This window comes from Moschus berezovskii, chromosome 22, assembly GCF_049115385.1.
Source record: "Moschus berezovskii isolate FMDL1 chromosome 22, NW_MosBer_1.0, whole genome shotgun sequence".
Lineage (NCBI taxonomy): Eukaryota > Metazoa > Chordata > Mammalia > Artiodactyla > Moschidae > Moschus > Moschus berezovskii.
In genome coordinates, this window is record NC_142481.1 from 37,971,121 (window position 1) to 37,984,540 (window position 13,420).

General features: G+C 59.0%; 1 protein-coding gene across 4 annotated transcripts; it reads left to right on the forward strand.

Annotated features, from left to right (window-relative positions):
* Positions 1 to 357: 357 nt before the first annotated feature.
* Positions 358 to 13,221, forward strand: DOK4 (docking protein 4). 4 transcript variants are annotated; one of them, XM_055412686.2, is made up of 9 exons: positions 358 to 491; positions 6,020 to 6,272; positions 9,910 to 10,017; positions 10,176 to 10,290; positions 10,559 to 10,678; positions 10,768 to 10,957; positions 11,620 to 11,758; positions 11,919 to 12,042; positions 12,160 to 13,221. In XM_055412686.2, exons 2-9 carry the CDS (start codon positions 6,207 to 6,209, stop codon positions 12,276 to 12,278), a joined length of 981 nt encoding a protein of 326 aa, XP_055268661.1. In that variant the 5' UTR covers positions 358 to 491; positions 6,020 to 6,206; the 3' UTR covers positions 12,279 to 13,221. The 4 variants fall into 4 exon arrangements, with proteins under 4 accessions (XP_055268661.1, XP_055268658.2, XP_055268659.2 ...); XM_055412683.2 differs by having other exon boundaries at positions 11,919 to 13,221; XM_055412684.2 differs by having other exon boundaries at positions 370 to 491; positions 6,023 to 6,272; positions 11,919 to 13,221.
* Positions 13,222 to 13,420: the final 199 nt, after the last annotated feature.

Genomic DNA, 13,420 nt, shown 5'->3' on the forward strand with positions numbered 1-13,420 from the left:
GTGTGCATGATTCCTGTAGAAATGGAGAGAGGGTGGTAGAGATTTGGGGACTGGGAGCTGAGGTGGAGTTCAGATTTCAGGGGCTGAGAGGCGATGTGAGACTGCGACTGGGGGCCCAGGAAGGGAAGGTGAGGCTGAGCCGGGGGTGAGGAGGGCGACCTGATGGGGCCCGCGGAGGCAAGCCGGGAATGGCGGCGCGGGTGGAGGTGGGAGGAGGCGGGGAGGGCAGGGAAGCCGGGGCAGAAGTCGGTGTCCCTCAGCTCGGAGGAATACGGCGGGGGCGGGCCGCCAGGGGGCCCGGGGCGGGGCGGAGCGGCGAGGCTGAGCCGGGCTGCGGGGCGGCTCCGCGGAGTCCCGGCCGGAGCCCAGCTGGACGGCCGCGCCTCCCTCTCCGTCCCCGCCCGGAGCCCGGCGCCGCCGCTGCCGGGCCGGCATGAGCCTGGCCCGCCGCCCGCTGAGCCAGCGCCCCCGGCAGGGGCCGCGGCGCCCAGGTAACTAGTGCGGCGCGAGGCGGGGAGGGGGCCTCAGGTCGCGCAGGAGCCCTCCAGACCCTCGGCTACTCCCCCGTGAGGACTCTCCAAGCCCGTGGGACCTTCCTACCATGTGGGGATCCTCAGGGATCCACTTCCAAAAGCCAGTCCCTGCCCCCGGCACTACCCCTTGAGCCCCACCTTCCCCCAGCTCTCTTCTCCAGGGGACCCGAGGTCGGGGCTTGACCTCACCTTGACCCGCACCTGCCCGATACCTTCCCATCGGAGGAGCCCAGGCACTTGTGCTCCCTGGCCCTGCCATCTCGAAGGGGCACAGCTCAGCTTGTGCTTGCCTCCTCGCACCCTTTCTGCTCTCATGGCCTCCTACTCTCTCAGTCACCCCGCCCCTAAATTCCTAGAGACTCTCCAACTGCCCCCACCGTCCACCCCACCTGCAGATGATTCCTGCCCTACCGCTTAAACTCGCAGCTAGTTGCCCGCTTTTGTTGATTGTTTCTGCCTGTTCCTGGGGTCCTGTTCACTGTCTCCCCCAGGACTCCCAAAGTCCAGCTTCCTGTTAAATGCTTGCTGTCACTGCAGAGGGGTATGAGTGGAGGCTGGCACCTGGGCCATGTCCCAAGCCGAGGCTGTGTGACTGTTGCCAGGAGACTCAGATGGAGGGTTTTGGGTGTAGGGGTGTGAGAGTCAAGGTCAGTGACGGGCGGGCAGGATCCACAGCAGCGATTTGAGGCTGGGCTTATATAGTGCAAAGTTCTTTCTTGCCCCTTTCAAGAGATGTGGCTCCAGTGCAGGCCAGTCCTGTCCCCCAGCTGGGATGGGTCTCAGGAGCTGTGCCTCCAGTTGCCTGTTCTTCTGAGCCTGGGCCATGGCTACTTCTACCTTTTTTCTCCCAGGCAGAGCAGCAGAGCTGGGCATGATCTCACCCAACAACCAGGGCCAAGGTGGGGCCACCCAGCCAGGCCCAGACACGGTGTCAGCAGTGCTGTTGCCCCCCGGGTCAGCTCTGAACCAAACTGTGGGTCTGGAGCCCAGGGAAATGGGAACCCACCGCTGCCCACATGTCTTTGGAAGCTGAGCTGGCTCTGACCAGGTGGATATTGGTGGTGGTGGTGGAGAAAGGATGAAAAGGACAAAACAAATCCTGGAGATAATTACGTTTTCACCCTCCATGTACTGAGTACCTACTCTGCACTCAGCAGTAAAGAATCCACCTGCAATGCAGGAGATGTGGGTTTGATCCCTGGGTTGGGAAGATTCCCTGGAGAAGGGAATGGCTACCCACTCCAGTATTCTTGCCTGGGAAATTCCATGGACAGAGGTGTCACCTCTGAGTGACTAAACAACACTTTGCACTGGGCAGCATTCTAGGTGCTAGGATGGAGCTGTTAATTAGAGGAGGCTTACACATTGGAGAAGGAAATGGCAACCCACTCCAGTGTTTTTGCCTGGAGAATTCCAGGGACAGGGGAGCCTGGTAGGCTGCCGTCTATGCAGTCACACAGAGTTGGACACGACTGAAGTGACTTAGCAGCAGCAGCAGCAGCCATCAGGGAGCTGACGTTCTAGGATGTTGTTGGAGACAGTGGCCAAGCAAACCAGCAGATCTTCATCTTCATCCCTATAAAACCTATAGGGATATGTGGGCACAGTGGAAACTGGGTGTGGTGGTAGAGGCTGACTGGGGGCTCCATTTGGTCAGGGTGGCCAGGGAAGGCCTCTCTAAGGTGATGGTCTTTAAACTGATGCAGTAGAATGTACCTTGGACCATCTGAGGGAACAGTGTTGTATAGGCAGGGAACAGCAAGTGCAGTGATCCTGCGTGGGTAGGAGTTAGGCATGTTGAGGGACATCCCCCCCTCACCGCCCCCTGGCAGGGGGGAGGTGAGGCCGGAAGGGTGGGCAGGGGACAGGAGGGAGACCAGCGGCAGTGGTCTGGAGACATAGCACCACCTTCCTGGCTGGAGGGCCCAGAAGACAGTGACTGTTCTGATGTCTTTTTCTGCCAGTTTTTCTCTTCCCAATTGGTTTTGGATCTGACTTTGCCACCCACTTTCAGACCTGCGGTGTTTCAGGTGGTGGTTGCTTGTGAGGATTTGCAGGGGTGGAGGAGGTCAGGGGTGGGGCCCTCCGGGGAAGGGAGGACCTCCTCCTGGTCCCTGATAGCCATCACATGGGGGTAGAGAGGACCGGGTGGGGGTGGGGGATGGGAAATGTCCCTGGTGCAGGAGACAATCCGGTCGATAGGATCTTTGCCAGCGGGTGGAGACAGCGAGCCATCAGTGAGCCGGGGTCCCGGCAGGGCTGTCCCCAAGCCCTGATAAGATCCGATCTGTCGTGGGGTGGGGAGGCCCAGCCAAGCCGACAGCCACTCCGGCTCAGCCATTGGTTGCCAGCAGCAGCAAGTAGCGTTTGTTCTGGAGCCAAGCCTCCAGGCGGAATCCGGGTGCAGGGAGGGAGTGCTAAGACGGCTGTCCCACGGGGCAGGTGGGCAGTGGCCCCGCTCCACCCCTCTGCTGAGCACCAGGGAGTCTCCTACCCCTTCCGCACAGGACGCCTGCTCTTCCTGGGAGAGGGGGCACATTTCAGAGTCCAGCTCTCTCTGGAGGAGCCAGTGGTGTCCTGGTTGGGGGCAGGTACCATTTGTGGCTGAGCAACAACATTGATGCTAGGCTGGGAGGAGGAATGGGGGTCCTTACTCCTCCCCCGTTGAGGAGCTGTGTTGAGGGGGTGCTCGACACCCTGCTTAGCTTCTCAGAGTGCTCAGAGCTGACCTTACAGACCTGAGACCACAGTTAGTGGGGCATCTTTCCCTGCTGCAGGCTTGTGAGTGCCAGAGCTGCTGGGGGTTCAGTAGTGATGGGGAAAGTGGCCCCAGGTGCGGTAAGGGGAGGGGGGCTGCGGGGGGGCACCTTCCTGGTTCGTGCCTGCTGTGCTCAGCCACCCGCCATCTCTTGATGCCTGATTGGGTCTGCACAGGCTCAGCCAGGGGGCCACGTCCTTCGGGGGATTGGTTGGTTCTGGGTAAACCCCCCACCTTGATCCCATGGCCCATCAAATGTGTAAGTTACCTATTGACCCTTCCCCCTCTCTCCCCGCCTCCCCAGCTCTCCTGTGCTGTACCAATCTGGGCCCCAGCGTGGGGCTTGCTCTTGCATATTTATTAGGAGAGTAAGGGCAGCACCACCTGTGACTCCAGGCCAGCGTGAGCTGCCGGGCGCCTGGCCTCCCAGGCTCTCCCTGGAAGGTTACTCTTCCCGTGGGTTTATTTCTAGGGCCTGGGGCCTAGGGTGGGGTGTGGACCCATGGACAGACGTGCCAGGGGTACTCCTGAGAGCTTGGCGGCTGCAGTCACTCAAGGGATACGGCAGGGAAGGTAACAGGGAGAGGCAGGAAGGAGCAGGCCTGTGTTGGGCAGGTGGAAGGCTGGGTTAGGGTGATCTCACAGCCCTTGGCTGGGCAGCAGTTCTCGAAATACAAATAGCCCTTTGGGTTTTCAAGGCAGATGCTCTTGGTCCAGCGTGGGCAGGCAAGGATTCATTTCCTCATTTAAAATGGCTGATTTATCTTTTATTTTATTTTACCGATGGGGAAATTGAGGTGCTGAGATGTTAAGTGGCTTGCCCAGGACCTCTTGCTGTTAAATGCATGTTCCTGGCTGGGCCACATCCCGAGCTGTCTTTGATGAGCCCAGGGGCCCCGTGCATGCTAGTCAGTGTATTCTGAAAGAGGCCTTCCTTGCTACGGACCCTCAGCCAGTGGCCGGCTGGCCATCATCTCAGAGGGGACTTTTACAGAGCTGGTCCTTGCTGGGGGGTCAAGTAAGCCCCAGATGGTGGAGACAGAGCTGGGAAAGCTTGCTCATCTCTGAGTGCCAGCACCTGGGTCTGGCAAGGCTGTTGGAGGGGTCAGTACCAGGAAGGGACCCCACAGCCGACCTTATAGGAGGAAAACAGATCGCTTGGGTGTGGCAGGGTCCTGGCCCCCAGGGAGCTGAAAGACAGGGCGTGGACGGGCACGGAGGCGGCTGAGGGGTACTGAAGGGGCTCTCGGGGACATGGGGCATAGAGAGCGCTACCCTCTGTGTCCCTTCGCCTGTTTGCATGTGCATACTGGGGTAGCCACATCTGTTCCTTGTTAGGGACTCGACAGACAGGCCTCCAGAAGATTAATTAATGTCAAGCTGCTGGCAGCTCCAGCAGGACGCTTGCCCCGGGGTCCTGTCCTGGCAGCACAGATGCCCAGCTGACCCCAGCAGCACTACTACAGTCTCATCCGGTGAGCCTGGAGACGTGGGGGACCATGTTGCGGGCACAGCCCTGTCCCCGAGCCCGGGTGGTAGAGAAGGCTAAGGCTGTGGTGAGTGGCCAGAGCCAGGTGGCAGAGCATCCCATTCCCAGGCCCGCCTCCATCAACCACTCCGGAACTTATTTGTCCCTGGCTGAAGCCTGGACTTGCTATGTGACCTTGGCCATGCTGCCTCTTCTCTCTGGCAGCTTGCTTTTCCCCAACCGTAAAATGATCTGAAATGGACGTTGGGCCGGGTCATCACTGAGACACCCTCCTCCGCCAAGTCTGACCTGCCTGATTCAAGAGCCCCTGGTGGCACCCCTTTTCCAGCTGCATATGGACTTCTCCATGGTCCCCCTCAAGGTGGTCCAGCTGTGTCCTTTGCTCCGAGCCCAGGTGTTTGCTAGTTCTCTGTGTAATCAACTCCTGCCCGGGTCCAGAACATGGGACACCGAGAGTGTTGTCCCGACCCAGTGCCCTCACAGACCACCCTGGCCTTCCCAGCGCCAGGGCAAGGCAACCGCTTCGGCAGTGGCCACTGCCAGCCTGCCCAGCACATTCCTCAGGCTTATCTGCAGGCCCGCCCCACTGGACTCTGCCCTCCCACCCAGGAAGCAGCACCCAGACGGGCTGCTGAAGAGTTCCAGGGGGCGGGGAGAGCAGGGTTTGAGGGGACGGTTCTCAGACTCTTGCCTGGAGCTGGGGAGATCCAGGTATAGAACAGAGTGGGACAGAGGGTCTGGGGTGGGGGGTGGAAGGGCTGTCTGCTGAGACTGACGGGGTGGATCATCTAACCTCGGAGAGCATGGTCCCAGAATCTGTGCCATCTCCCAGGAGCCCATCTCCTGGAAGGCTTCCCACAGGGAGGTGCCCGCGCAGGAGGGGGGCTTGCTGGAAGCCTGCCCCTCAGCTGCAGCAGGAGTTAGGGCCCCGCCAGCAGCTCCTGGCCACCTTTTCCTCCACCCCCACCTCCACAGCAGGAGCCGGAGCCATCCTCCCAGGAAGGGGTTAACCGTGTGAGGGAGGGGACTGGGCTAGACCATTTTCCTCGTAGAGGCCTCCACCTCGGGTTTTCCTGAATGGTTCTGCCGTCCTGGTGTGGGGAGGGAAGGGAAGGAAGAAGGGCGGGCTGAGGGAGGAAGGGAGGGGACGAGTGTGGGTCGAGGAAGGGAAGAAAGAGCGAGACAGCCAGGGAAGAGAAAGATGTCACTGTCTAATCTCCCTGTCATTTTTATTTCCAGCAGGCGCCGGGCGAAGGAGCTGCTAGAACAATGCTGAGGCGGGCGAGGTGAGGAGCAGCTCCGCGCAGCAGCCCCGTCGGAGGATCTCGAACAGGTGATCGGAGGAGCCGGGGAAACCGAGGCCACCTGGGCATCCCTCCCCTCGGCGCCCGAGAGAGCCGAGCCTCAAAGACACAGCAGAGAAACCATGGCGACCAATTTCAACGACATCGTCAAGCAAGGCTACGTGAAGATGAAGAGCAGGAAGCTCGGGGTGAGCCACCTTCCACGGGGCCCTCGGTCTGGCATCTGGGATGTCAGGGGTGCGTGGCCACCCACCGGTTCCCGGCCGGCCATCGTGCATTGCCGGTCTCTCGAGGTTTCTGGCCGGCGGACTGCCTGGCATGTGCCTGGGCCCGGCTCTGCCCACTGCAGCCCCTGCCCCAGCCTGGCTGGCTGGAGTCCTGGTGGCTGGGCCAGCGGTGGTGGCCGATGGGCAGGCGGCTCCCCTGCTATTGTTGAAGTTGTCGCCCGGGCAGTGGCTGGAAATGCCGGGCTTATCTGAGCTGAGACCAGCTTGTCACTTCCCCCTGCCATCACCTCCTTGTCTCCCCCTCCCCTCTCCTGGCCTCTTTTCTTTAAAGTACCTCATCTCCCCTGCTTCCCGCGGCTTGCTGTGTACCGGCATTTATTTATCTTTGGTTGTTGCTTCTATGGTTGAAGTATTGGCCAAGGAGAGTGGTTGGTTGCTGGGGCACAGAAACTGGCATTTATGTAGTTCATGAATGAGAACCTGGGTGGGATGGCCCATGGCACTGGGCCCAGCTGCTTTCTTCCCAGGTTTTGGGGGCTTGGAGGGCCTATGGAGTTGAGGCCTCAGATGCACCTTTGCTGGATGTGCACCCTCTCCCACCCCCTACTAGTGAAACCCCCACAAAAGCCATGAGCAGAGGCCCCAGGGACCAACTTAATAATCTTGCTGAGGTTGTCCCAAGAGCTGCCTTTATTCCCTGACCCTCCCTGCTCTCTCCATTGAGGGGTCTCCCCAGTAAGAAGGAAACCCTGAGCCCTGAGATGGCCCTAGTCTTGTGTTTACCTGGGCCCCCTGCCCGCCTCCCCTCCCCTCCCCCATGGCCTTGGTGGGAGTGGGGGTGCGATCTGACTTTCAAGGTTTCCTGGCTCAGCAGTGTGGGCTGGCAGAGGAGCCAGGCTCTGATACTCACTCAGGGGCCCCTGCACGGGTACCAGACAGAACAGGACTGGCATTGGAGCAGGGTGGTTCTTGCGCTCCTTCCATTCCTGTGGCCCCCACCCCCAGGGCCCCTGATGGGGGCTCTTCTGTCCAGGCAGGGGCAGCCACTTAGCTGGTGGGCACGTTGGGGTCTTACCTGGATTTGGACTGTGTCCCAGCCTGGGCCCTGGTGGCCATCAGCCACTGTGTTCTTGCCCTGAGAGAAGGATGGAGCCCACTTGGAACACAGAACAAGGAGAAAAGCTAAGGCTAAGGTGGGGAGGCAAGGGGCAGGGTCTCAGCTTCTAGTGTGGCTCCCCCTTCCCCAGGACCCAGACCTGTCAGGGCCTTCAGGTCCCCAGGGGCCAGCTGGGCCGAGGGCCGGTCCAGAGCAGAGTTTCCCAGGAAGCCAAGCCACTTGAGGTGGCCACTTGGGCTCAGGACCTGGCCTGTTTCAGGGGGAGGCCAAGGAACCTATGGTGGACACAGTCAAGGGCAGGGTTTAGGAGCTGGGGTGTGGCCAGGCCCCGTCTGGAGTCACCCCCACTCAGGGAACTCGACTTCCCCCTGCAGATCTGCTGTGAGGGGCTGGGGCCACCCGGCCATTCTTGTCTCAGCCCAGAGGTGAAGGGGGGAGGGCTGGAAGAGATCAGGAGCGGGCCCTCCTACCTGCCAGGGCTTTCCTCCCAAGGCAGAGCTGTGGCAGAGCGTTTCTGAAGCGCTGATCAAAGACCTGTGAGAAGTGGGGAAGGAGGGCTCTTGAGCGCAGTGGTTCCCTGGGGCTCTGTGTTCGTGCGAGTGTGTGTGTGTGCGCGTGTGTGCATGTGTGTGTGTGTATCTTGTAACCAGGCAACCAGAGTGCTCAGGCCCCCAGGCCTTCTGCCCCTGCAGGCTGCACAGAGCCCAGCCTGGCAGGCATATCTGAGTTGGCAGCATTCATTCATCCATCCATCCATTCACGGTCCCTACACATGATCATTCACTTGTTCAGCAGGCTCTGTTCACGAGGCTACTGGGATGTGAGGATTCTGAGAATAAAATACAGTCTGTGCCCTAAAAGAGCTGCTCAGTTTAGAGCTGAGGCCTGCTGGGGTTTATGTGGACAGGCCGAGGGCTGAACCAGGGTCGGGAGGCAGGGACAGGCACATCTCCTAGAGTCTCCGGAGCCAGAAATAGCCTGGTGTGGATAGCTTCTCAGGATGGAGACTGCCTCGGCCCACCGCACCCTGGGAACCTGCCTGCCAAGGACCTGGTGCCCAGGTGGCAGGGCAAAGAGCAGGGCCCCTCAGTCTCCACACTGTTTGCCAGTGAGAGGAGCGCTGGAGATTCCCGGGGAATGGCTCTGCCAGCCTTCTGGAGGGCTTGCTGAAAGAGTAGGTACATCCCAGCTGGACTTTGGGCTGGAAAAGAGCAATAGGAGGAGGAGTCAGAGGCCCAGGCAAGTGGCTAGGGCTACCAATGTGGCAGGGGTCTGACAAGCCAGTTTGCCCCTGTAGCCCTGGAGAGTGGTTGGCTCCCCACTCCCTGGCTCCCTTGCCCCTCAGATGGAGTCCAGGAAGCTCTATAGAGAATTTAGGTGGATTTAGGCAAGGGTCATTGGTGGTGGTTAGGACAAGGAGTGATGAACCTTACTGGGGAAGGCACTGTGCTGTGGGATGATTCCAGGTTCCTGGCTCTGCTCCTTGACCTCTGAGAGCATCTGGTTTCCCAACTGGAGCAGGAAACTAACCCTGGTTCCCTTCATTCCCAAGATGGTCAGTGAATGAAGAGATCCTAGAGACAAGAGGGGGTGTTACCTAGATCAAGAGCTATCCCCTGGCTCTAAGAACGAGGGCTGCAGTCATGTGCAGGCTGGAAGCAGGCTCAGGCCTGATTCCTGTCTGCACGACATTGCCTCTGTCCTGGCCAATGCTTCTGGGCAGAGCCTTAGCACAGTGGTTTCCCAGTATAGCCGTGGCTCCAGGCAGCCGGTTTTAAATACCAGCTCTACCATTCATAAGCTGTTACTCAACTCTTGGGTGCCTCAGATTCCATGTTAAGTGACGATGATAATAGAACTGACCTCAAGAGTGACCCTGAGATTAAATGTGAGGAGTGCTAATAACAAAAAGCACAAATAGGAAGCACTCAATAAATGTTGGCTGCTGCTGCTAAGTCACTTCAGTCGTGTCCGACTCTGTGTGACCCCATAGATGGAAGCCCACCGGGCTCCCCCGTCCCTGGGATTCTCCAGGCAAGAACACTGGAGTGGGTTGCCATTTCCTTCTCCAATGTGTGAAAGTGAAAAGTGAAAGTGAAGTCGCTCAGTCATGTCTGACTCGTAGTGACCCCATGGACTGCAGCCTACCAGGCTCCTCCGTTCATGAGTACTGGAGTGGCTTGCCATTGCCTTCTCTGAAATGTTGGCTACTTAGATTAAACCCAGAGCTGAACTCATAGTAAACAGTAACTCAGGAGCACCTTTTATGGAGCCAGCCAAGAAATGACTGCCTTTTCAATTTGGGGAGGGGTTTCTTCCCCAGGGTGGGGTGTCACACTGGTGTCACCTGTCCCAGGTCGCCTGAGCCCCCAAGAAGGCTATGTGGCACTGCCCCTCGTGGTAGGCAGGGAAAACTGCAGGGTCACTTTGGCTGCGTTGGGAGTGGTCCAGGGTCCATCCCCCTGCCATCTCGCCCCACAGATCTACCGGAGGTGCTGGCTGGTATTCCGGAAGTCCTCCAGCAAGGGGCCCCAGCGGCTGGAAAAGTATCCAGACGAGAAGTCCGTGTGCCTCCGAGGCTGCCCCAAGGTTAGGGGGCCTGAGCCCTAGCTCCCCAACCTGTAAGCAGTGATGATTTGTTCAGAGTCCTAAGGGTCAACAGGACCCTTCTGGGGGTGGCAGAGCTGTGGGGGGATGTAGTCGGAGGTGCTTCAACCTGGCTGAGTCCCTTGTGGATGCCGTGCCAGGTGACAGAGATCAGCAATGTCAAGTGTGTCACACGGCTCCCCAAGGAGACCAAGAGGCAGGCAGTGGCCATCATATTCACTGACGACTCAGCACGGACCTTCACCTGCGACTCAGGTGAGGGGATGGGGCTGTAGGCAGTATGCTGGTCAAGGTCCAGTTGGTAGGGGGCAGAGCCAGGCTAGCTCTCCTGACGGGGTGTGAGGTGTTGGGGAGGAGGGCGCCTTTGAGGGAGCCGCCCCCCAGGATGAGGTGGGCAGGCAGGCAGAGTCCACTGGCCTCGTCCTCTCTGCCTGGCGTGCGGGGACTACTCTGGCTGAAGCAGGTGGGGTGGGCTGCCGAGGGACCCTGAGTTGGCAGCATGATGAGATACTGTTTTCTCCAGAGCTGGAGGCAGAGGAGTGGTACAAGACACTCTCTGTGGAGTGTCTGGGGTCGAGGCTCAACGACATCAGTCTGGGAGAGCCAGACCTCCTGGCCCCAGGAGTGCAGTGTGAGCAGACAGGTGAGGCCTGGTGCTGGCACAGGGTGGGGGTGGGGGACCTCCCCCTCACCCCCCGGAAAGCTCCAGGCCCTCTTGTCCTCCCCCTCCAGATCGCTTCAATGTCTTCCTGCTGCCCTGTCCCAACCTGGACGTGTACGGCGAGTGCAAGCTGCAGATCACCCACGAGAACATCTACCTCTGGGACATACACAACCCCCGCGTGAAGCTCGTCTCGTGGCCCCTCTGCTCATTGCGCCGCTATGGCCGGGATGCCACCCGCTTCACCTTTGAGGCTGGCCGGTAGGACCCACTCGCCTCCCCACCCTCCAGCCATGGTCTTGATGGTGGCTGCCATTCACTTGTGTTGGGCCCTGGGCTGAAAGTTCATTTATCAGCATAGCATGCTGAAGGGGAACATAATATTCCCATTTAACAGATGAAGAGGTCGAGGCTCCCAGCAAGTACGTCAAAAGCTCAAATCAGATACTGGCACTGGCACTGACCAGCTCTGTGATGGCAGACCTGTGTCTCAGTTTTCTTACCTGTCATATGGGATAATAAAAGTACCTAGCCTCGTACACTGGGTGATGATGGTGAGGACTGGGTATAGCTTGAACTCTGGAGCCTCCTGCCTAGACTCCAATTCTGTATACTCCACCATCTAACTTTGGTTGCTACTTAGCTTCTGAATGCTTCAGTTTTCTCATTTATAAGATAGTTTAAGAAAAACTGTAGTAATGAGGAAACTAATTGCACACAGACCAGGTGGTGGAGAAAACAGAATGGATTAATTCTTGTAAAGCATTTAGACCAGCACCTGGCACGTGGAAAGTGTTCAGCGCGTTTGAGCTGGGTAGTCAGGCCTCAGATAACAGCCCTGCCTGCTCCCAGAGGAGAGCCTGAGCGTGTGCACATATTTGGGACACGCCTACCACCTTGCTGTCTGTGCTCCGTGTCCCCAGGATGTGTGACGCTGGGGAAGGGCTGTACACCTTCCAGACACAGGAAGGGGAACAGATTTACCAGCGGGTCCACAGTGCCACCCTGGCCATCGCAGAGCAGCACAAACGAGTCCTGCTGGAGATGGAGAAGAACGTGAGGGTGAGGCCACGTGCGTCTCAGTCCAGGGTAGGGGGCGGCGGGCGGGCAGTCAGAAGACTGGGAGTGCCAGCCGTCTCCAGCTCATGTGTATGGCAGAGGCAGGCAGGGTCCTGGGCTGGCCGCCCCTGGACTTAGCCGCTGACCCTTCTCTGCCCCACAGCTGCTGAACAAGGGCACAGAACATTACTCATACCCCTGCACGCCCACTACCATGCTGCCCCGCAGTGCCTACTGGCACCACATCACAGGTTCCCAGAACATCGCCGAGGCCTCCAGCTTCACCGGTGAGTCACTGCTGTGCGTCACCCCCACCAGCCAGGAGGCTCTGTGGAGGGCAAGGTTTGCTGGGCAGGGGTCTTCTGTCCTGGGCCCAAGTCCTCAGCCTGCGTCTGTGTCCACAGGTGAGGGGTATGCGGCAGCCCAGGCCAGCTCAGAAACGGACCTCCTCAACAGGTTCATCCTGCTAAAGCCAAAGCCCAGCCAGGGGGACAGCAGCGAGGCCAAGGCCCCTTCCCAATGACGGCAGAGCTAGCGTGCCCAGAAGACCGCTGGGGCTGCCTGCAGCGTATCGTGGACGGCCTGCAGGGGCTGTGGGCCAGGAGCCCAGAGAAAGGGAGCAAGCCGTCCCTTCTCTGCCCCCAAGGGTGAGACTGGACTAAGGCAAAGGGCTGGCCATGCCACCTGAGCATGTGTGAGGGGCTGGAACTACCATAGGACTGTATACGGTTAATGATTTTAATATATATGGCTTATGACGTTGCTCTCTATTAATAAGATTTCCCCTCTGTCCCTCCCTGCCACCACATACACGTTTTTTATCCCCATGACCAGGCCATAGTCAGGGCTGTTTCTGAATGTGAGGGCGGTGGTTTTTCTTGTCCCCCAAGGGGTACCAGCGCTCCTGCTTTGCACCCTAGGAGGGAGACAGTCCGCACTCCGGGCGCCTGCCCTGGCTGCTGGCTTTCCCACGCAACCCAGGGGTGGAGACGGCAGGTGGCTTCTCGGTCCCTCTGAGGCTGGTGGCACAGAAAGGACCCAAGCTTACACTGTGCCACTCAGCAGCCTTGCACTTGGGAGTTTTATGCAGAGGTGACATCTGGCTGACACCTCAGGTGAAAATCTGGCTTTAAAGTGGTTTCTGCCCAGGCTCCTCCTGCTTCATAAGCTAAGACGACACCCTGGGGGCAGGGTGCTGGTTACCTCAGCCCAGGGAGGGTGGCCCATCCCGAGCTCTATCCTGCTTCAGGGCCAGGCCGGCCCCCAGCAGGACTGCGGGGTGGGGGGGAGCACCCTGCTGCCCCCTCACTGACTAGGTGGGCAGTGCACCCGTGGAGGGTGCCCCCCTGCCCCGTGTGGCCTCCCTCTGGCCAAAAGGACTCAGAAACCGAGACCTCCCCATTTCCTCCTCCCCACATGGTGCTGAGGCTCCCTGCTGAAATGCAATTAAAGCAATTGATTTTCTAGTGCTGGTATTTATTGACTACCGTGCAGAAGGGCTATCTTTCTACTCACATCAAACCTTTGGTTGTGTGTGTGTTGGGTTTTTTGTTTTTAATATTGTAGGGTTCTGATCTGTGGGAACAGACCCTGTTGTAAATAACCACTATTCGAGTCGTGGCAGGAGGATGGTAAAGCAAGAGGCCCCTCCTGACAGAGCCCTGG

Coding starts and splice junctions, on each gene's coding strand:
- DOK4 (XM_055412683.2), top strand. CDS start 6,207: ATGGCGACCAATTTCAACGACATCGTCAAGCAAGGCTACGTGAAGATG. Junction 10,291..10,558: donor GACCTTCACCTGCGACTCAG/GTGAGGGGATGG, acceptor TGTTTTCTCCAG/AGCTGGAGGCAGAGGAGTGG. Junction 10,679..10,767: donor AGTGCAGTGTGAGCAGACAG/GTGAGGCCTGGT, acceptor CTCCCCCTCCAG/ATCGCTTCAATGTCTTCCTG.